Genomic DNA, 23,819 nt, shown 5'->3' on the forward strand with positions numbered 1-23,819 from the left:
AAAAAAAGCAGTTATAAGCCATTAAGAATGCTCTGGGTCAGGTGCAGTGGCTCATGCCTGTAATCCCAGCACTTTGGGAGGGATTTCTCTTCTTGGCAAGCTTCCCAAAGTGCTGGGAAAATGGCGTCACCACTTTGGAAAACAGTCTGGCAGTTCCTCAGAAGGTTACACATAGAATTATCTATAACCCAGCAATTCCACTCCTAAAATGTATATATAAGAAATGAAAACCGGCAGGGCGCAGTGACTCACACCTGTAATCCCAACACTTGGGGAGGCCCAGACAGGTGGATCGCCTGAGGTCAGGAGTTTGAGACCAGCCTGGTCAACATGGCGAAACCCCGTCTCTACTAAAAACACAAAAATTAGCTGGGCGTGGTGGTGCACGCCTGTAATCCCAGCTACTTGGGAGGCTAAGGCAGGAGAATCGCCTGAACCCGGGAGGCAGAGGTTGCAGTGAGCCAAGATTGCGCCACTGCACTCCAGTCTGAGAGACAGAATGAGACTCCACTACAAAAAAAAAAAAAAAAGGAATGAAAACCAACATCCACACAAAAAATATGTACACAAACTTCATAGCAGCATTATTCATAATAGTCAAAAAAGGTGGAAACAACCCAAATGTCCATCAACGGAAAAACAAAATGTAGTATATGCATACAACGAAATACTATTTGGTACTAAAAAGAAATGAAATACTGTCCCATAATTTGAGGGAGGAAAAAAAAAGAAATTAAATATTGATATATGCTACAACATGGAAAAACCTTGAAAACATGGTAAGTGAAAGAAGCTGGTCACAGAGGCCCACCTATCATGATTCCATTTCTATGAAACGTCCAAAACAGACGAATCTACAGAAACAGGAAGGAGATTAGTGGTCGTCAGGGGTTGGGGAAGATGGGGAGTGAGATGGGTAGGGGTCTTATTTTTGGGGTGATGAAATGTTCTAAAATTATGGCGATGATTGCAAAATTCTGCAAATATACCAAAAACCATTAAAATGTACACTTTAGGCCTGGTGTGGTGACTCCGATGATTGCAAAATTCTGCAAATATACCAAAAACCATTAAAATGTACACTTTAGGCCTGGTGTGGTGACTCAGGCCTGTAGTCCCAGCACTTTTGGAGGCTGAGGTGGGAGGATCCCTTGAGCCCAGGAGTTTGAGACCAGCATGGGCAACATAATGAGACCCTGTGTCTACAAAAAATTTAAAAATTAGCCTCATGTGGTGGTGCATGCCTATAATCCCAGCTACTGGGCAGGCTGAGGTGGGAGGATCGCTGGAGCTGAGGCTGCAGTGAGCAGTGATCATGCCACTGTACTCCAGCCTGGGAGAGAGAGAGACCCTGTCTCAAAAATAAACAAACAAAAGGTACACTTTAAATGAGTAAATGTATGATATATGAATTCTATCTCAATAAAGGTAAGTTTTTTGTTTTTTTTTTCAAGAGTAAAGGGAGGTGGTGAAGTAGGCGATGGGTGTGCTAGAAGGGTACCAAGCAAGAAGGAACTTACCCCATCCAGCACTCAGTTTCACCTCTCATTTTAGAAGACTTTACTTTTCAAAAGATCTCTTTGTTGAAGTATAACCAATGGTCTCCTGCAGCTGGCTCAAATGAGCTCGCAAGAACCAATCATATGTCTCTTTGCCCAACTCAGAATTGACACCAAATTGGTAGCATGTAATCAACCATGGTAGAAATATTTACACCACAGGAATTGACAAATGCTACAGTTAAGGGCTTTTTAATTAAAACAAATTTTTTTTTTGCGAGTTAAACATTTACCAGCTTATCTGTGGGGATAACACACATAGAGAAAAGTGCATGTCTTAGAAGTGAATGGCTTGATGAATTTTCACAAACTGAACCGACCTTTGTGACCGGCACCCAAAGAAAGAAAGAGAACAGTGTCTTCACCCCCAAACCCTTCCTCCAGCGTCTTCTTCTAGTGGTTACCCAAAGGTAACAACTGTTCTTTTTTTTTTTTTTTTTTAAGATGGAGTTTTACTCTTATGCATTGGCGCAACTTCAGCTCACTGCAACCTCTGCCTCCCGGGTTCAAGCAATTCCCCTGCCTCAGCCTCCCCAGTAGCTGGGATTACAGGTGCCTGCCACCATGCCCAGCTAATTTTTTGTATTTTTGGTAGAGACGTGGTTTCACCATGTTGGCCTGGCTGGTCTCGAACTCCTAACCTCAGGTGATCCACCTGCCTCGGCCTCCCAAAGTGCTGGGATTACAGGTGTGAGCTACTGCGCCTGGTCTGTTCTGACTTGTGATTGCACAGATTGCTTATTTTTCCACATTAAGTGGAATCAAAGAGTGAATTCTTTTGAGTCTGGCTTCTTGCACGCAATGTTATGAAATTCATCCAGGTCGCTGCATGTGGTTATAGAGTGCTCATTCTCATTACTGAATACATTGTGTGAATAGTCCCCAATTTATATGTATTTATGTATTTCACTGTGGGTGGATATTCGGGTAACCTGCAAGTTTTACTGTTGCCAACAGGACAGCTACGGACATTCTAGTGCATGTCTTTGGCCAATGTATGTCATATTTCCACTCATGAATCTATGGGTCACAGAACACGAGTATGTTCAGCTTGAGTAGATATGTATCCGACTTCACGTTGACTCTATTCCTGTTCACTGCCTCCTGTCCCATGCCCTTAACTTCCCTCTCCTTGCAAGCAAGCAGTGTCACCACCCTGGCATCTTCCACTCTGGGGCAGACCAGACTGGGCCTGGGTTTTGCATGGGAAAGTAAACCCTGGGCCACTGGAACTAGTTGGTGGGTAACCCTGGTGGCACCGCTGTTCCTCCATCTTCAGAGCTCACTTAGGGTGGCAGAGCCATAAAAGGAGCTTCAGATAGGGAAGTAGCTGGTAACCGGAGGTGGAGCCAGCCAGGGTAGTCTCGGTGTCTGACGTTTCTAAGTGCTTCCAGCTGAGCAGGAACCAGGCTTGCACATTCAGACAATGTATTCTTGTGAATCTTTGTTCAGCGGCTTAATGCACCATAAAAAGAGGTCCATTGTCAAGCAGCCTGTTTCCCGGGTGGGAGTCAGCACTATGCAGCGTAAGTGGGTAGAGCCAGTGTGGCTCAGAGGCTCCCCGGCTTTGGCCCTCGGTTGGCGGCGGGTGCTGCCCATGCTTTCGAAAGGAGAGCAGCTAATGTGACTCCCCGGACTCTGCCCCTTTCAACAGCAGGCGCTCTGCTCGTTATTTTGGACCGGTTTCATGTGCTCACTCGTTCAAGGAATACTCTTGTGATCACCAACTGCAGGTCAAGCATGGAGGAGGTTTATGTCTCTAATTTATCACTTGTCACTGGGGAAGGTGAGGAGTTTTCAAAGTTCTAGTCATTTTATTATTCTTTTTGTTCTGCACATGGTGGTCAGTGTGCAAGTGCTCATCATTGTGGAAGTGGTGAGTGCTAAGGATTATATTCTGTGCTACTTTGTGTTAGGCACTAGGACAAGCATGTTACATGCACCATCACATCAGTGATGTCATTTATCACACTAATTCTATGATACTAAGACTACCATTATCCCATTTGGGCGAAGGAAAAATGCTGAGGCTTGAAGAGGTTAAGGCTCAGCACGTTGTTTTCTGATTTCAAAGTCCAGACTCTTACCCTCCCCGATCCTATCCCTCTGGACCCAGGTAACAAATGGCTGTGGCTGGCCCAGCCAGGCTACCGAGCCGCCACCCTTAGGGATGAACAGAAGCTGTGCTACAGGTCATGAAAGGTCCCAGGCCCTGCATCGGTTCACACTGCGTGGAGAAGCCAGTGGCTGGGAATGGACAGTGTGTGTCTAGCTTTATAGAGATGGTCACACAGCATTGGGCGGGTCACTGAGCACTGTTCCATCTTCCAGCCCACAGACTCCCAAGCTAAGTATCACATCTAATGGAACTTGAGGCTCAGAGCTCAAGCCATGTGCCTGAGGTTAGAGATGGCTGTTCACACGTGGGCGTCTCAATAAATGTCTGTTGCACACATTTGCTGGTAAGTGACCAAAGCAGATGGTCAACTAGGTCTGTCAAACTCCAACTTGTATGTCCTTTTCTTTTTCTGAGACAGGATCTTGCTCTGTGGCCCAGGCTGGAGTGCAGTGGTGCGATCATGGCTCACTGCAGCCTTGACTTCCTAGGCTCAAGCAATCCTCCCCCCTCAGCCTCCTGAGTAGCTGGGATCACAGGTGTGCACCAGCACATTAGCTAATTTTAAGTTTTCCATAGAGACGAGGTCTCACCATGTTGCCTAGGCTGGTCTCGAATGCTGGGGTCAAGTGGTCCTTCCTCCTCAGCTTCCCAAAGTGCTGGGATTACAGGCGTGAGCCACTTTACCTGGCTTCTGTGTTCTTTTCACTGCATCTTAACATAGCAGGAAAAAGGCAGCTGTACTGCTGTAAGTACTGAGCCTAGGATGAGGGTTCTCTCCATTATTAGAAGGGGCCCCTGTATGGATTCCAGGTAATCCTCTCTTGTGGTGTCAGTTCCAGAGTCTCAGGGATTCAAGGTGGCCCAGGAGCAACCTGAGTCCTCCACCTAGGGACGCTGGCTAAATGCAGATTCTCAAGCCCTTCCTGAGACTCGGAATCTGCCGGCACTGGGGACCTCAGGTGATGCTGCCGAAGTGTGAAAACCTGGCGCTGATATATTTTAGGCCAGTGTGCACGCGACACATTTGCCATCTTGTGCCCTCAAATTTTCTCAGAGCTATTAAGTTTTAAGTTCTGTTGAAGAGTGAACCCAAATAAGGCTTCTCCCCTGGCGGTTTTGCAGAAGGTGAAAGTTTTGGCCTCCTGAGCCTCAGACTAGGGTTTGCTGTGTGGTAAGATTTTGCAAAACAGCTGTTTATCTGAGTTTTAATTCCTGTTTTCAGGAGCTCAAGTGTTTGTGTACGGGCTGCTGTGCTCACGCAGACACACATACTCTTCTTTCTTCTCAGTCACTCACATTGTACGTGCACCAAGTCACCCTGGGTGCCAGCTCCACCTCTAGCTCCCAAGTGCACAGTGGCTGTCCATGACATGTTATGAGAAATGCTCGCTGTGGGGCCCTCTGGCAAACGCCTTAAGTTCCGAATCTGGAACTTCATTGCACTTCATGGTTCACCCCTCCCTGGTGCCGACCTAATGGTAGAGGGCCGGGACAGGCCAGCCTTGACCAGCAGCAGCCAAGAGGCAACAGAGGGTTGTGGCCAGGAGCTCCATGGCTGAACCCTGATGTCAGGGCTCAAAATTCTTGCCTCCGCCCTTCACGAGTGACTTGACTTTTTGGCAAGTCACGACTCAGCTGCTCTGAGCATCAGTCTCCTAATCTGTCAGTGGGGAAAGTAACAGTCCCCACCTCACAGTGCTGTTGAGAGAACTGCAATTGTGCCGCTAAAGCGCTTGGCCTGGTGCTCAGCCCCCGTGGAGGCCTCAGTAGGATGAGCTGCCGGTGGTCTACGGATCTGCCTGCATGCTCCATCTGTTGCACGGATGCCACACCATTCCACCAGCTTTGCAGGAGCTCAATCTGTGCAGGCTCCTAGGATGAGCTATGCCCCTTTCTCCAGGCAGCTCCCTGCCAGGTGAACTCTATAGTCATCATTACTTACCTGTCTTTCTCTGCTTCTCAGGGACAGAATATGGGGCTGTCTTTGCAACCAAAGGCCTGGCACTGTCTAGACAAAAATGGAATGCTTGTGGACTATGCGAGCCTCAGGTGTGTAAGAGTAAGGTGACCTAATTTAGTGGACTTCACCTCCATCCCAGGCAGCTGGCTGGAGAGGCCAGGCCTCTGTGGGAGGGACACATGCTCAGACACCCCTGCTAGAGACGTGAGCCCATTCACTCCAAATTACCCACAGAGCGCATAATGGGGAGAATCAAAGATTTCCATGGGGTCAGAGAACACATGGGGGGCAGAGGAGAACACATGGGCGGCAGAGGAGAACACATGGGCGGCAGAGGAGAACACATGGGGGGGCAGAGGAGAACACATGGGGGGGCAGAGGAGAACACATGGGGGGCAGAGGAGAACACATGGGGGGCAGAGAATAATACATGGGGGGCAGAAGAGAATAGGTTGAATGATCTCAGTAATGATCATCGCTGCCAGCACCACTGCACCCCTGCCACACACACGCATTCAAGCCTGAAACAGTATCCAGTGGGGGGCTAGGCTGGGCATGGTGGCTCATGCCTGTAATCCCAGCACTTTGGGAGGCTCAGGTGGGAAGATGATGTGAGCCCAGGAGTTCGAGGCCAGACTGGGCAACAAAGTAAGACCCTGTCTACAAAAAAGAAAAAAAAGAAAAAAAGAAAAAAACACATATGAGAAGTGGGCACAAGGTTAGGGGAGGGGAGAAGAAAAAGGGTGTGGAGAGTAGGGGACTGTGGCTGGGGCCACAAGGACCTGGGTCCACACGGCTGCCCCTCACTCAACTGGGGTAATGTGCCTAATGGTGTCACGCGCCCTGCCAAAGACTAAACGCAGGTAAAGGAAACGTGGGCCCAAGCACAGTAAGCCCTCTAAGGACCTGAGGTAGAGAGACAGGGGTAAGCCTCCAGTTCCTGGCCTCACCTTGGAGGCTGGGCTGTCGGGGGCTGGTGGATAAGGGAGGGGCTGCTTTCAACAGAGTCAGGGGGTGGTGAAGGGGGATGTCAGTTCCAAACAGATACTGTTCCAGGCTTAAAACCACATACAACCGATGTGAAAGAACATCTTGTCATCAGATAAAAAGCTGGCTTCACCTCTTCCTGGATTATCCAGGTCACTATGTTAGCTTTCCCCAGAAATATCACAATAGAAAGCCGCTGGCTTCCATGCCCAAGCCCATTTTCCCTGGTAGCACGGTGTTTAAAGGGTTTGTCTTGGACTGTGAAAAGGCACATTATGTCTACCAACTTTTTTTTTTGACAGTCTTGCTCTGTCATCCAGAATGGAGTGCAGTGGCGTGATCTTCGCTCACTGCAACCTCTGCCTCCCGGGTTCAAGCAATTCTCCCACCTCAACCTCCCGAGTAGCTGGGAATCACAGGTGTGAGCCACCACACCCAGCTAATTTTTTGTATTTTTAGTAGGGACGGCGTTTCACCATGTTGGCCAGGCTGGTCTCAAACTCCTGACCTCAGGTGATGCACCTGCCTCGGGCTCCCAACGTGCTGGGAACACAGGTGTGAGCCACCATGCCCAGCCATGTCTACCAACTTTCATGAAAGATGACAGAAGGAATGCCGAGACCAGCACTTCGGGATCCTCCATGCCGCAGTCTTGGCCTGCTTTCCGCTGCTGTGGTTCTCCATACAGGAGAGTGTCTTCCAGGCAGTGGGAATCCCGAGGATGGCCTTGGAGCCAGAACCACCTGTGTGCACTCCCACCTTAGTGATTTACAAGCCACACGTCTCTTGTGTGTGAATGAATGCCTCTGAGTCTCATTTGTAAGCTCTGTAAAGCCGAGGGGTTCACGCTTCTCCTGGGCTTGCTAAGGATTCAGGGGGTTAATGCAGGCAGAGTGCCTGGGCCAGGTCTGCTCCACTGCGTGGCAGCACTAGCCGTGACAGCTACGTGACAGAAGTGCTGTCCACATGGCAACATGTAAGCCTTGTGCCCCTCTGCTCCTCCACCTTCTTCCTGCCCTGTTCACATCAACAGGCGCACAAGTGGACATGGTGGACGTGGAAGGCGGAAGGTGGAGGACAGAAAGGGGCCGAAGGTCCACAGTTTATAAGCTGGGGCAAGTGCCACATATTTTTATGTATCCAGAGTGATCTCTGACAAGGGTTGGAGTGACCTGTGTCATCTATATACCCGAAAGCACAGCCAGAGGAAGCCTTGATTCTCTCCTGTCAGCAGGGTAGTGAACAACTCACAAAATGGCCTGATTTCAGAAGTTTGGGATCAACTGAGAATATGTTTATTTAAAAGCAATTTTAAATATCAAAAAAAGTAGAAATTAACACATACAGTACTGAAAAACGGTCACATTAAACACATGTGAAATGACAAGTGTACTGATGTTTGATGGTAACATCCAGATGAGAATTCGGCATTTAACTAGTGGCACTACAGGATTCCTATACATGTTGAAGTTCTAGGCAATAAAAAAATAAATAGCAATTGCTGTTCAACAGTAAAATAAGACACACACTATTTGCAGAACATAACTTTCCCCTCTGGGGGAAAAAGAACTAATTTGCTATTTTTTTTTCATAAGGTTCCATATCCTCAAAATACTATATAATGTACAAAATTGCAGATAGTGGCTTACTGAGTTTAAGATCAAGATCAGACTTAAACTCAACAAAATCACCAAAGATATTTCTACTGAGTTTTCCTATGTCCCACAGTAAGCTGGGTTAGAGAGAACTCAAATTCCTGATGGAAAACAAAACCGAACAAAAAAACTAGAAAAAAAGGTGTTAAAAATGCTGTGTAAGTTGCTGCAAAAGGGGAAAAAGAATAGACACCAACTCCATGTAATTTTAGACATGCAGTTTGTGTGTGTGTGTTTTTTTGTTTTTTTGTTTTTTTTTTTTTTTGGAAAAAACCAGTTTATTTTGAGATCAGTGAAAAGAATCTAGGCCACAAAAATGAATAGCTCTTTAATGCAAGTTAAAATGTGTAGATGAATGACCAGGACACTGAGCAACCTCAGATGCTGACTTCCATCCTGACACTGGTGTGGCTTCAGTACCGAGGCTGCTAAAGCTGCCAGTCACAACCCAGCATGTCAACTGGTTCCTCATGCTCTGTTTGGTGTGGAAATTCACATGTGCCCTGACACTGAGGAAGCAATTGCTTAAAATCACTTTCCAATAACAGCTGATAAAATATTCTGCAGGTGTGTCATGCAAGGTTTATTTATTAGGTGGCTATTCAAAGTTTGTATAGCAACCACTTAAGCAGAACTAAATTAATATTCACTGAGCACGGTAACGATGGAAGAGAGCTTTTCCTAAGGGTAGGGTTGGGAGTTGTGCTTCTGTGAAATTAACATCTCTCACTCATTGCCAAGATTCTCTGCTTAAAAATATTAGTTTTCTGTGCTGTTGCCAAAATAGCAATTTAAGCAAATGTAGTGCCAGAATGACACATGAGCCTCGGACTCAGGGAACAGTTCCACTGACTGTGGAGTACAACTATTGTATTCTATTTTTTTTTTTTTTGAGACGGAGTCTCGCTCTTTCACCCAGGCTGGAGTGCAGTGGCGTGATCTCGGCTCACTGCAAGCTCTGCCTCCTGGGTTCACGCCATTCTCCTGCCTCAGCCTCTCCGAGTAGCTGGGACTACAGGCGCCCGCCACCACGCCCGGCTAATTTTTTGTATTTTTAGTAGAGACGGGGTTTCACCGTGGTCTTGATCTCCTGACCTCGTGATCCGCCCGCCTCGGCCTCCCAAAGTGCTGGGATTACAAGCGTAAGCCACTGCGCCCGGCCAACTATTGTAATCTTTTCCAAAATTCAGACTGATGTAAAAGACTGAAATACAGTGTTCTTAAGGATCTGATAAACGTGGCTGGGATGAAAAGAAAACTGAGAGGGAAGAGTGCTTTTCACAGTGCAATTCATAGCAGCGTTCAAAAACTTGGTTATGAATTGACTTGAAGGTGGACAGAGCTTAAGACTGGAAAAATTATCTATAATTGGGGTTTAACAAAGAGCATGGGAAAAGAAACACTTGGTTTCAGCACCTGGATTCTACATAGAGTAGGGAAACTGTGTGAAGGGTTGACTTTTAAATTCATCTTGAATAATCTTTTAAAAGTTTAAATTTGTCCAAGAACAAAACTAAGAAAATAATAAAAAATGGATGCAATGGATGCTTCAACACATCTGAGGGATGTGCATTCATAACACAATATGTCAATCCATACTCTTGAGAAAGCCAATGATTAGAAACAAATATTGTTGCAACCTTATAATTTCTGCTTTAATGGCAATCAAGTTTAAAAAATGTACAATTCCACTTATCCATACTATTCCTTTATAAAAGGCAGATTTCAGGTAAGCTTCTAAATGCATGCATAATGTAGAGGCTAATATTTTCTGGCAGTCCTTGGTTCCTGAAAGTTGAACTTCATATGTGTTTTAAACTTTTGTCAAAATAGTCATGAAAGATATGTTATTTTTGCATAATGAGGTAATATATCAGGGGCGGGCACTCATAAGACAGTATAAATCCACTTGTCTAAACTTGCATGAGGCTGTGTGCATTGTAAAATGCCACAAAGAGTTTTGGGTCAGTGAATATTTTGCTGAAGGAATAACACTTACATTTAACTGAGCACTTTTCTGCAATAAATACCAAAGTAGGTTTTTGTAGCTGTAAACTGTGTACACAGATAACTACAGGCTGGTCTGTCATGGAGCTAAAAGTTTCACCTGGAAAACAGAACCCACCTCTTTGCTAATGTTGCATTTTCAGTAACGCAATTGAGAATACTGCATTGTTAGGAACAAAGTCAATTCTATGCCTTTCAACGGTTGCTGGAGACCACTTCTATTTGCAAAGCCAGCAGTTCCTATACTCCTATTTTTGTTTGTTTGCTTGTAAAACAGCATAGAGAGATGTAAGTGCTAGATGCCAAGGATGGCTTTGGCAAACCAGTAAGGCGCGCCGGGTCCGAGGCTACCCTCATACTGGCGAAGGCAGAAAACCACAGGATATTTACAACACACATTATATCCCCCTCCTGAGGTGGCCCTTCCATGAGTTTCTTACTCTGTAACAGCAGCTATATACACACTGTGCCCAGGGTTACATGGAGGCAGCAGTCTTGCATGAAGGATGTGGACAATCTTAAGGTTCTGCGTTTTGCTAGTCAGACAGGATATGAACAAAGGACACTGGAAAGACCCCCTTCCTTTCAGGCTGTCCTTCGATGTGGCCAATCTGCAGGGAGAAAAGAGAGTGGTCAGGATGGAGGCAGCAGGCAGTGGCCCCATGACAAGCCCAGTGGGTAAGAGCCCAGCCTAGTCTGCCCACAGACCTGGGGGTGGAATCCCAGGCTTACCCTTCTTCCCACCCTTTAGTGAACTACAGAGAGCTTAATGGTCATAAACTACATAAGGAAAGAGCAAACGACAGAACTTCCAATATGCTCAGCATTCTACATGGACCTTGCTGTACCCACACAGCAACCCCCTGAGGTGGATATTTCTTATACAGGTTACAGTCTTCATTTTACAGATGAAGGGACAGTGGCCCAGAGAGGTGACATGCTCTCCCACAGGTGTGGGGCTCTAGAGTCCTTGCTCTGAACCAGGGCGCCTGGCTGCCTTTACAGCTGGGTGACCTCACACAAACCTTGCTAAGCCTCTTCTCTGTTAAGTGGGGCTAAAAAAAAATCCCTTCTTTCCAGGCTTGTGTGATACATTTAAAAAAGAAAAAAAAACATATGAAAAGGCTGCTATGTACTATCACTTGTTTTCCGGTTACCGTGGAGGAAGAATACTGTGAAAGTTTGAGACTGATGGTGCCGAATGGCAATTTTATTGTCTGCCGCATTGGCCTGTAAGCCAGTTACCTGTAAAAATTTTCTAATTACCTCAATTAGATTAGTATTGATTGCACTACAGAGAATCATGTAATGGGCCTTCAATAGAAAAAATAAAATCGTGCACATTGGCTTCCAATGCCAAATTGATAGAGAGGAAGGTGGTTTTAAGAGTGGAACAGAGTCAACCAGGCCCGCCCAGCTCTCCTGAAGGCTTGCCCACCCACCGCATGTGGTCTTAGTTGGCATCGTGCATGTGTGAGGTCTTTGTGAATTTCACATCACAGTTAGGATGTGTGTGTGGCACCATCTTTACATCTGGCGAGGCATGTAATGGTGGCACACACAATGTCCCCTAGGAATGCTAGGGACACCAATGACAGCTTCCTATTCCCTGCAGGTATCTCTGCTGTAGTCATCAGTTGCTTAGCAAAGAACATGATCACTGCTTGATTATAATAATATTAACAGATTACAAAGTGAGTTCCTAAACATCCTTGTGAGAAGTGATTAATCATGTCCTATTTTTCAGAGGAAAGTGAGGCTTACAGAAGGGACGTGCTTTATCCAAGGCCCATAGAGCTAGTAACTGATTCACGTGGCGGGCTTCAGAGCCCACCTTCTCATCATGAGATGAAGTGGACTCTCTGACAGGCTTCATGCCAGGGACTGGCCCCACTCTGCTGACAGAGGCTGGAGGCACCCCCTGGGCCTCCCCAGGCTGATCCCTTCAGTCCAGTTTCTCAACCATGGTGCTACTGGCATCCTTGCTTGTGGGGGCTCCCTGAGTACTGGAGGATATTTAGTGGCATCCCTGGCTTCCATCTACTAGGTGTTGGTAGCAACCCCCTTCCTAGGTCCTGACGATCAATATTTCCAGATATTGTAAATGTCCCCGGAGGGAAAATTGCCCCAGTTGAGTCCAAACAAAATCCCTACAGCTGTGATTAAGAATCTGAGGTCACTGTCTAGGCCTGAAGAAAGAAAAAGTCAAAGGTGAACGAATGTGTGCCTATGCCTATACATGTATATACATATGTATTTCTGGGCATTCTTAGGTACTGATGGCTCAACTGCCAGCCTCAGGTCCCTTCCTGGCAGACAGAACTGAGTCCCTCTTGGCAGGAGGGGGCTCAGGCTGCCAAGGAAGGGGAATTTTCACCCTGATGTCAGGAAATGATCAACAAGGACAGCAGAAGAGGTGGCTTATTCACTGTACCTTGGCCTGGCAGTTCCCATCGGGAGACTTACTCCCTGGCAACCTGAAAATCAATAGATGTGTGGACTGCCCTCACGGGTCACTCATAGCCTGGCTACCTAGCAGGGCCTATGAGGATGCTGATGTCTTTCCCTCCTGATGCCTGAGCTGCAGGTTTTAATGTAAAAGGAGTTTTCATAGATATTTTCATTTAATCTTTTCCTAAAATTACGTGGAGAAGGTGTCTTGGCCTATTTGACAAAGAAAGAACTGCAGACTGGATTAAGAATTCAGTCTGAGGACTTGTCAACTGCTGAGCCTGAGCAGGAACTTGGGCATTCCGATTCCCAGTGTGGAGTGGTGAGCAAAGCATACAGGCTCTGGGGTCAAGGCCGATCTGGAATCTTGACTTAGCCTGCTTACTGGCTGAGGGACCACAGGCAACATGCTCAACTTTCTACCGCTTTCGTATTTATCTGAAAAATCAGAAAATGCCTACAACTCACAAGGTTACATGATACCATGGGTAAAGTACATACAAATGTTAATTCTCTTGACCTGTCTTCAAAGCCCCATGGCTGTTTTTCTTTTTTTTTCAGACGGAGTCTCGCTCTGTTGCCCAGGCTGGAATGCAGTGGTGTGATCTCGGCTCACTGCAACCTCTGCCTCCCGGGTTCAAGTGATTCTCCTGCCTTGGCCTCCCAAGTAGCTGGGACTACAGGCGCGCGTCACCATGCCCAGCTAATTTTTTGTATTTTTAGTACAGACGGGGTTTCACCATGCTGGCCAGGCTGGTCTCGAACTACTGACCTCATGATCCATCCACCTCGGCCTCCCAAAGTGCTGGGATTACAGGCGTGAGCCACTGCGCCCAGCCAGCTCCACCGCTGTTTTTCTAGCATGTGATAGTGTGTGACATAGAAAAGATACCAAATGCAATGGCTGTTGGGTGAGTGATGCAGCTGACAGGGTCCTTGTGCTCAAGGGCCCTCTTTTACTGCACTGTCTGTAAGCTCCAATGTGGTGCCTGCCCAGGCATGCTGTATGAATGTACGGATGAAGTGGATGGATATTCGTACGTACCCACCACTCCTGGTCCTCTTCCCCTGTGACAATAATCACTTCTCCCTCCATGAATGTGAGCTCGTCATCGTTGTCTGCCTGGCAGTCATAAATGGTCTTCACCCGCCTCACTTTATTTTTCCCCTTAAAGAAAGAAACTGGGTTTTAATTGAAAGAATGGACTGAATGGAAAAAAAGAGCAGCGGTTCTTTGTAAAATGGTTGACCTTGGCAAGTAACTTAACCTCGCTGAGCCTTGATTTCCTCACCCTTGAAGGGTGGGAAGAAGAGTGTCTGCCAGGCGCCCAGCATACTGTGTATTCTTAACCACAGGCCCTTCCTCTCCCCCCATCATCAGGGTGGCCCTGCATTGGTGATTGGGCATCATCAAGTTATTTTCACCAGAAAGCAAACACTATGGGTAGGGATCAAAATTGAGCTTCACCAAAAAACATCAAGCACTCTGTACCCCCGCAATCCACATCAGCTTGCAGAATGACAGCAGAGTCTAAAAATGTTTTTAGGAAACATGACGTAAAGCAAAATGTGCAGCTTCTGCATAATGAATGTGCAGCATAAACAAATTTGTCAGTCCCCTCATGCAAAACAGCAAGTCAGTACGTGCTGGTTAAACACAGCAGGATCGGCCTGGGACTCGGAGAAGTCTATGCAGTTACTAAAACAGTTTTAATTTTTGATCAGTTTTGATTTGAGCATTTATTTGTTGAATTTCCAGTTCTTTGCAAACAAAAAAGTGAAAATAGAGGTATCACCTTCTAAATGATGGGTTTTTGTTTTGCACCTGGCTAATTGGCAATTTTAAAAAAAGCAAGTTGTCTCTTTAAATGTTTTGGGTGGAGTTGCCTCTTCCTCTCTGTCCCCTGGTTTCTCCTTTAATCACCCTGATAGTTCCAGCTGCTTTCCGAGCTCCCTTCTGGCCCTGTGCGGGTGGGTTGGAGAAGCCTGGCACAACTGTGGCAGTGACTGCGTGAGCAACTGAGAGGCCTGCAGTGTGTTAATTTATAATGCGGAGATTAAATGACATAATAAAACTATATAGTGTGTAGCATGAAATGAAAATTTTGCATCAGTGGTGCTTGGGAGTCATGGGAGAGTTCCCTTTTGAATAGCAGAAGTATCCACCATCAGACACAGCAGCCTCCAACCTACAGGAAGATGGGTTTTATTTTTCTTAATTTAAGGATTGATATGACACACTTTTACTGTAACATTTAAAAAAAATTTTTTTTTTTGAGACGGGGTTTCACTCTGTTGCCCAGGCTAGAGTGCAGTGGCGTGATCACGCTCACTGCAGCCTCGATCTCCAGGGCTCAAGCAATCTTCCCGCCTTAGCCTCCCAAGTAGCTGGGATCGCAGGCATGTACCACCATGCCCAGCTAATTAATTTTTATTTTTTATAGAGACGGGTTCTCCGTATGTTGCCCAGGCTGGTCACGAATCCTGGGCTCAAGGGAACCTCCCACTTTGGCCTCCCAAAGTGCTGAAATTACAGATGTGAGCCACTGCACCCAGCCCCGTTTTAATTTTTTTGAGACAGGGTCTTGTTCTGTTACCCAGGCTGGAGTGTAGTGGTGTGATCACAGCAGCCCTGAACTCCTGGCCTCAAGCAATCCACTCGCCTCTTCCCAAAGTGCTGGGTACTGTTAACATTTTATAACAGAATGTGAGGGGGGGTAGAGCTGCCATGTGCAATGGGAGAACTTTTGGATACAGAGTAGGAAACATTTCATGAAAATGACAGAATATGAGATTTCAACAAAATTCTATGCTATTCTATTATATCAAGAGCTTTATCTCCAATTCCTTTAGGAAGATGCAGTGAGAAAGTCTGACTTAGCAGATACTCAGGAAGCCAGGCACAGTGGCTCACGCCTGTAATCCCAGCACTTTGAGAGGCCAAGGTGGGAGGAGTGCTTGAGCCCAGGAGTTCAAGACCAGCCTGGGCAACATGGCAAAACCCCATCTCTACCAAAAATATAAAAAAAAAAAAGCCAGGTGTGGTGATACGTACCTGTGGTCCCAGCTACTCAGGAGGCTGAGGTAAGAGGATCACCTGAGCCTAGGAGACTGAGGCTGCAGTGAGCTGTGATCGCACCACTGCACTCCAGCCTGGGCAACAGAGCGAGCCCTTCTCAAAAAAAAAGAGAAAATACCCAGAACCCCGAGAGGGAAACTGCTTTCTCGTGACCCTCAGGAAAGGAAAAGTTTCATCCTCAAGGTTCTTAGGTAAGAGTGACTACTTGCTGAGTGGTCTAGGTGCCAGCCAAGTGCTGCTCATTTGTCACTGTATCTAATCATCTGTGAGCTCAGATACTGTATTAGCTCCTTTTTGTATGTGAAGAAAGTAAGGCTCAGAGAAAGTAACTTGCCAAGGTTGTGCAGTTATGTTAGGCACTGAAGCCAGGTCTTGAAGCCTGTCTGCTGGGGCCTAAAGCCTGAATTTGTAACCCACAGGCTCCAATCCACCATCATGCTTGAACCAGAGCACTTAAGGGTCAGGTGAGCAAGCTCTCGCTTTTTCTTGTGTAAGTTGGGGCACTCACCCTCCCACCAACTTGCAAAGTGCGGAATAGGGTTCCTAAGGGCCTGAACATTGGTCCCACCCACCGTATTGATTTTTCTGGGCAGTGGTACGGGCGTCTCTGGCAGAGTAGGCGTGAGGTCATTGGAGTCTTCAGATGCTTGCTTTTGGATGGCGTCTCTGGACTGCACATTTGGGGATAGATCCAATGGGTGTGACTTCGGTGTGATCTCAGAGGGTTGCTGAGCCTTGGGTGAGACATCTCCAGTCTGGGATTTTGCTAGCAGGTCTCCCAGCTGTGGTTTGGGGGGCAGGTCCTTCATCTGTGGTTTGGGAGGTAAGTCTGAGAGCTGGGGTTTGGGTGGCAGGTCCCCCAGCTGTGGTTTGGGGGGCAGTTCTCCTGGCTTAGGTGGCAAATCTCCAATTTGGGGCTTGGGGGCCAGTTCTGTGGGCTTCGGGGGCAGGTCTCCAGGTGGTGGCTTTTGTGGCAACTCTGCCAACTGTGATGATTTCTGAAAGACTTCGGGCGGGATGTTGGCTTTGTCTAGGGAGAGATGATCTGTTTTCCTTAGTGCCACTGTGGAAGCAATCAAAAACAGGGAGGTCATTGGTGGGAAGGGCTGCGTTTCTGTCAGTCACCTAAAAGAGGCACCATCATCATGAAGGGAACTGGCCTACAGTGAGCACTTGAAAAGGATGAACTCAGGGGCCAGGCCCACCCAGGCAGTTTTACAAAGACAAAGTTTGAAAGCCTGGAAAGCGTTACAATTCACGACTTTGTGCTTCAATTATATAAGAACAGGATGTCTACATTCATCCAGAATTAAAAAAAATAAATAGAAACAGATTGCAGAGAATCGGAAAGTACAGAGTTCTTAAGCCTAACACCTAAATGTAGCCATTTAAAATTCTTTCATATAGTTCCTTTTAATTTTCCTATAAATTTTCTATAGATATAACTTTTACTTGCTTTTATCTAATACCATTTTAGCAACAGTATCTGTCACGTTACTAAAAATTATTTACTAGTTGTATGTAATTTTGAATGGTGCATTCTATTCCATTCTATAGCTGTATCATAATTTATTATTATTTCTCCCCATTTTACATGATTCATGCAGTATATAAGAGAAGCAGCAAAAGGCTTCTTCTACTCTGTGCCCCTATCTCTTAACCTCTGTTACATTTTGGTGATACACATGCATGTGTTATGTCTTTTAAAAACCATACAAGGGATACAAACATTGTCTGAAACTTTGCTTTTCTCCCACTTACTATGTTTAGGAGAGTTCCAAATCAGTTCTTTTTCATTCTGTTTAATGGCTGCACAGTATGCACAGCTTAGGAAATGTATCAATTTGTTGACCCATTCCCACAGCTCTTTGTACAGCTCTTGGTACTGACATGTCTCCAATTTTAGCTCCACCACTTACTAGCTGTGTGAATTTGGGCAAATTACACAACCTCTCTGTGCTGCAATTTACTCATCTCTTAAAACCCTACTTCAAAGGGTTGGCATGCAGATTACATGGGCTAATATATGCAAAGAATTTACTGACAGGCCCTGGCAGGCTGCAAGCATTATGTAGTAGTACTACCATCACTGTTAGGGTTCTTTCAGGCCCTATTACAGTATTACATTCCTGTTTTACTCATTTTTGTAACTTTGGCTCCTGGCACAAGGGCCAAGCACGCAGCATGCACTCAGGGAGGAAACAGCTGACTAAGGCACACTGAGTGACTCACACTAGGAATTTGATCCTAAAAATATAATGTATTCAGAAAGACATTCTTAAAGAAGGAGAAGAAACAGATAAACCTCAGGTTGTAAATGTCACAGGCTGTACTGGGGCTGTTTCTGCTCATGACCTGTCTAGTCATATGTCTAAAAAAGTCAAAATCAAGGGGCACCCTGCTCACAGGCTGGTCCCTAAGCTTCTGCTGAGGTGGCTTGGCTCTAAAAGTTAATTTACATCAAGCTCGTTCCTCTCTTGGAAGCCTGAAATTGGCTAAGAAACAATCTGAGCCAGGCAGTCAAGAGGGAAAAAGCTAGGGGGAATCCCTGAGGTGGTGAGGCTAGAAAGGCCTTGGCTGTGAGTCACACTGATGGGGCAAGAGAAACTGTTAAGTGCCAGGCATGGAAAATCTTCAAAATACCCCAGCCTCTTCACCCGCAGCTCCAATTCTAGGAATTTATCCTAAAACAGGATCAAAGTCATACACTGAAATGTCTGTGCTAGAGTGTTTGGCACAGTACTGCTTATAACGAAAAAAATGCCACCCATCTGAATGCAGGGGATTGTATGGACAATAAATAAAAATTAGCCGGGTGTGGTGGTACAGGCCTGTAGTCCTAACTACTCGGGAGACTGAGACTGGAGGATCGCTTGAGCCTCGGGGTCCAAGGCTGCAGTGAACTATGACAGTGCCATTGCACTCCAGCCTGGGTGACAGAGTGAGACTCTGTCTCAAAAAACAAACCAACAAATGACAATGATATGTAGCCAATAAAAATTATACTGTTATATAATTAATAGCATGAAAAATGTTTTTATTATGTGAAAAATATTAGCTTAAACAAACTTTAAAAAAGAGCAGAGAAAAAAAGATGAAAGATATACACTAATTCATCAGTTTCCTTGGGTGGTAAGACTTCAGGTAGTTTTTATTTTATTTTTCTTTTTAGTTCTATTGAGACAGGGTCTCCCTCTGTTACTGAGGCTGGAGTGCAGTGGTACAATCAGGGCACACTGCAACCTTGACCTCCCAGGCTCCAAATGATCTTCCTGTCTCAGCCTCCTGAGTAGCTGGGACCACAGGTATGTGCCACCACACTCAGCTGATTTTTAATTTTTTAGTAGAGATGTGCAGGGCCATGCTGTCCCCAGCTTCAGGTATCTAGACCCTGTCCCACATCCTCTCTCCGCACTCCTGGCTTTGGTGTGACAATGTGACTGTTGGCACCAGTCTGAGACCCTTGAGGGGAAGAGGCAAGGCTGGCCAGGGCCTCAGGGTACACTGGCCCAGATGACTCAACTCTGGGCAGGAGAGAGATGGGACCACAGGGCAGGGAAGGAGAGGAGATTGGCCTTCTTGAGACCTGCTGCATGACGTAGCTTCATCTTCCTAAGAGCCCGGCGATGTGGGTATCACCATCATCCCCATCTTCCAAGATACCAAGGGAGGCCGTGGAGCCTCCCAAGTCACAAAATGAGTAAGGGATGGTCGATTCCTAGCCCAACGACAGTTCAGACTTACAGGAAAAGGGTTACCATTCCACCCCTATTTGCTGGGCATGTGCTGTGCCCAGCACCATTTCAGGCACTTGGGACACAGCAGATGCAAAGGACTAGGGCCCTGCCTGCTGGGAGCTCACATTCCACGAGAGGGTGACAAGTAAACATGGAGTTACCAGAGGGTGAGGGCAGGTAAGCAGGGGAAGGGAGAAAAGAGTGCTGGCTGGGTGGGGAGGAGGAGAGTGACCACCAAGGAGGGTGTGATCAGGGAAGGCCACTCTGATATGGCAAGAGTGGGTCAAAAATGTGCAGGAGGCTCGGACACCAGCCATGTTGATTTCTGGTGGGGGTTGGGAGAAGAACCACCAGATGGTTCAGGACAGAGGAGTGACATGATTGAATGTGGAAGGCTCCAGTGTTCTGCTGAGAACAGACTGCAGGACCAGGTTAGAAGGCTCCAGGCAGACAGGGTAGGAGTCTCCAACTGTCCAGACAAGAGATGATGCTCATTTGATCCTAGGTGACAATGGTGGAGATGATGATAAGTGATTGGGTTTTAAATAGATATGGAAGGGGGAAGAAACAGTATTTGTGCAAGCACAGGATGTGGTGTGTGAGAGAAACCGAAGAGCTAAGCACCTCTCTCAGGCTTTAAGGCCTGAACACCTGGAAGAATGACACTGCCTTTAACAGACGGGGACACTGAGGAAGGAACAGTCTGGAATGGACTTGGAGTCCATATTCCAGTTTTAGGTCGAGAAGCCTGTGAGACATTGTGTGGGGAAAACTTGCTCCTCTAACCGTGCTTTTTCCTCTACTCCCACACCACAACGATCATCAACACAGAAGAAAACTTCTGTGACCAAATGTGTGGGGGTCTCACCCCACCACTAAGCAGCGGATACCAGCCAGGTGTTCTCCAATCCAATTCTGACACCATCTACCTGGAGACAGCGTTAGATCCCACAGCTTAAGGCTCAGTCCCCCAGGTCCCCACCTTCCTGCCCAGTCACAAGCCCAGCCCTCTGGAATTTCTGACCAGTTGGCTTCAACTGGGGTTCCAACAATCCCCTCTGGGTTCGACTGATTTGCTAGAATGGCTCACAGAACTCAGAGAAACACTTACCTAAGTTTATCAGTTTACTAAGAAGTGTGTGTGTGTGTGTGTATAAGAATCACGGCTCACTGCAGTCTCGGTCTCCCAGGCTCAAGCTATCCTCCCACCTTAGCCTCCCAAGCAGCTAGGACTACAGGCCTGTGTCACCATGCCCAGCTATTTTTGTTTTTATTATCTGTAGACACGAGGTCTCATTATGTTGCCAGCTGGTCTCCAACTCCTGGGCTCAAGTGATCTACCCACCTTGGCCTCCCTAAGTGCTGGAATTACAGGTCTGAGCCTTTTCAGTGCCACAGCTCCTGGCCCTAAGAAGAATATTTTAAAGGATAAACAGCCAGATGAACAGACACACAGGGCGAGGTCTGGAAGGGTCCTGAGCACAGGAGCTTCTGAACCTGAGGAGTTGGGGGTGTGCTGCCCTCCCGGCACGTGAACAAGTTCTTCTTCACTTTCCTGTTGGCCTCCATGGGTTTAACTTTCTAGAAGCAACCTGAACCCAGTCCTCTATGGTTTTTAATGGCAGCTTCATGACATCAACATTCCTTCCCCCAGGGTATAGGGTAGGACTCTCCTATGAGAGGATCTCAAACCCACTAGATGGGAAAAGATTAGAGTCCTGCCTTGGGGCACATAAAGGAGGGCAGGAGAGATTCCGTTTCCTGAGGCCTAACACATCCAGCATTACAACCAAAGACTGTAACAAGGGATGTGGACATTATGAACCAGGAACCATGGAGGGATACCAATACATACATATCTATAGCTCCATAGGCCATTCCTTGGTTTTCAACCTCGGATCCCTTATACCAAAACAAATGTATCTATCAGAACATTTGTTGTAGCATTTATAAAACAGTTACAGCAATGCCACCACCTAAAATCTGGAGAAGCCAGTGTGGGTAGGGATGGATTTAAAGAAATAACTAATTTGTCCTATGAAGTCATACAAACACTTTCATAATCGTGTACTAGCCTCATTGTTCTTTCCTGCCTTGGTCTACTGCTATTGAACCTTAGGATAAACTTGTGCAGAGCTGTTTGGCACAGAGATCAGCTTATGGTTAGCTAGATCCAGTTCCTTCTTGGGCCGTTTTCCACAGGCATCCCATCCTGAGGGGGCTTCAATTCAACCTACCAATACATCTGATTGTATCAATATTATCATAAGGCTTATTTACATGAGGAAGCTGAACCTTACCAACGCCCCCAGTATTACACCATATTGTGATACAATCATGGTACAATTTAGTTTCATTACAGATTAGTAAGAATGACAGAGGTATTTCCTTTGCCTTCCCAATAAAATCTCCCCTTGCCCACATACCAAATGTTATTAAGGACAGGTGTTGCTACAATAGCCATGACTCAGTCATTTCTGGATTTGAAGTTAATTAGGGGCAGAGCCAATCACCCTGTCTCATTTCACAGGCTTGTACTGAGACTGGTTTCCACTGGGTGCTACTAGTTATAGCACAGCCCACCTGCCTCCTGCAGGCAGGACATGGGTGGTGTTAATTTTACTAATTAAACAGAGACAGGGTCTCACTTCATTGCCCAGGCTGGTCTTGAACTCCTGGGCTCAAGTGATCCTCCCGCTTCAGCCTCCCAAAGTGCTAGGATTAAAGGCTTGAGCCACAGTACCTGGCCTATTTCTTTCTTTTCTTTCTTCCTTTCCTTCCCTTCCTTCCCTTTCTTTTCTTTCTTTTCTTTCTTTCTCATTATTCATTCATTCATTCATTCGATGAGTGTTTAGAATAGTTCCTATACCTACAAACTACACTGCAGAACATGTTTTACTTTGCCCTAATCTAAAGGCACGGGCAGTCATAGTACATTGATGTAAACTGCAAGTGCCCTCAGAGAACTTCTGTAAATTCAGAGGGCCGTAAGAGTCCCACAGGTGTGCCCTGAGACTCAGCAGCCAAGACTGAGGGCCACTGCCCCCAACTTCAGCCTCTATTTGTATTAAAATTATGAAGAGGCCCTGTTGGGTCTGCGTACAGGCCCTTTCCCCAAAGCTACATCTTAGCATTCTCTTCAGCACTGTTTATTGAGTCCGCCTGGCTCACTCTGCCAAAGCCTCCTTATCTTTCCAGGTTGACTCCCATCCTTTTGCCTTCCTGCTGGAAGAGAACTCCCTCTAATCTGCATTTTCCTCTGAATTCTGCTGCTCATTGAAAGCAAACTCAGCTTATCCCAGGATACCCAGACCTGCACCTATCTCCTGTAAGGCCCTTCTCTGTCTGGTGGGCCAGTGTTGTTTAATCCAACATGCATGTTGCTGCAGTGTGCAGTAAAGGCCTGAGTACAGTTAGGATATATGTTTTGCACCCAGAAATGTTGGGTTCCCCATACTAGAGTTAGATGAGTGGTGGTCACACCTACATGTAGTTTAGTGTGAGTGTGCCACAAGGCCTTCTACAGCTTTCCTTGTCTCAGGGTGGGACCATTCCCTAAAGGAACTCAGATCCACTATGTGATGCCCACTATTTTATTGATCGATTGACAGGGTCTCTGTCACCCAGGCTGGAGTGCAGTGGTGCAAACATGGCTCACTACTACCTCGACCTCTTGGGTCCAAGAGATCCTCCCGCCTCAACTTCCTGTATAGCTGGGACCACAGGTGCGCACCATCACACTCTGCTAATTTTTCAAATTTCTGTAGAGACAAGGTCTCATCTCATCATGTTGCCCAGGCTGGTCTCAAACTTCTGGACTCAGGTGATCCTCCAGCTTGGGCCTCCCGAAGTGCTTGGATTACAGGTGTAAGCCACCGTGCCCAGCCCCACTGCTTTAATCCCATTAAGAACCCAATGTTTTCCCCTATTCTGCTTAATAGCTTTTCATCCACAAAAGGAAGGGTGATAAAAGTGTACATAGCACACTGTGGCATGTTGTGTATGCTGCCATTACATTTTGTCCTTTATACCCAAAGATCTTTCTAAGCATCTGATCATCAAGGTTTATATTAATAGCAACATAAAAATCAGTCTGCTGGGAGTCGTACACAACACATTTGGTATCAGTGAAGCAGGATTTGTTGGAACAGCTCTGACTCACAGAAACATGTGGTTTGAGAAGAGAAAGGATAAAAGGGTGGGGGATCAGGAATCTTTGGATTCCTATGTGGCCATGTGGTCACCCAGGGTATGAAGCCACAGCT

General features: G+C 46.4%; 1 protein-coding gene across 6 annotated transcripts in view; it reads right to left on the reverse strand.

Annotated features, from left to right (window-relative positions):
- Positions 1-9,771: 9,771 nt before the first annotated feature.
- ASAP1 (ArfGAP with SH3 domain, ankyrin repeat and PH domain 1) overlaps positions 9,772-23,819 on the reverse strand; it is a 387,159-nt gene continuing 373,111 nt past the window's right edge. For all 6 annotated transcript variants that reach the window (XM_030795523.1, XM_030795519.1, XM_030795522.1 and 3 more), the window contains 3 exons: positions 16,390-16,880; positions 13,784-13,906; positions 9,772-10,898 (listed from right to left, as the gene is read on the reverse strand). In XM_030795523.1, the coding sequence (XP_030651383.1) occupies positions 10,824-10,898; positions 13,784-13,906; positions 16,390-16,880 (689 nt within the window). In that variant the 3' untranslated portion in view covers positions 9,772-10,823. The remainder of the gene's footprint in view (positions 10,899-13,783; positions 13,907-16,389; positions 16,881-23,819) is intronic.

This window comes from Nomascus leucogenys, chromosome 16 (genome assembly GCF_006542625.1).
Source record: "Nomascus leucogenys isolate Asia chromosome 16, Asia_NLE_v1, whole genome shotgun sequence".
Lineage (NCBI taxonomy): Eukaryota > Metazoa > Chordata > Mammalia > Primates > Hylobatidae > Nomascus > Nomascus leucogenys.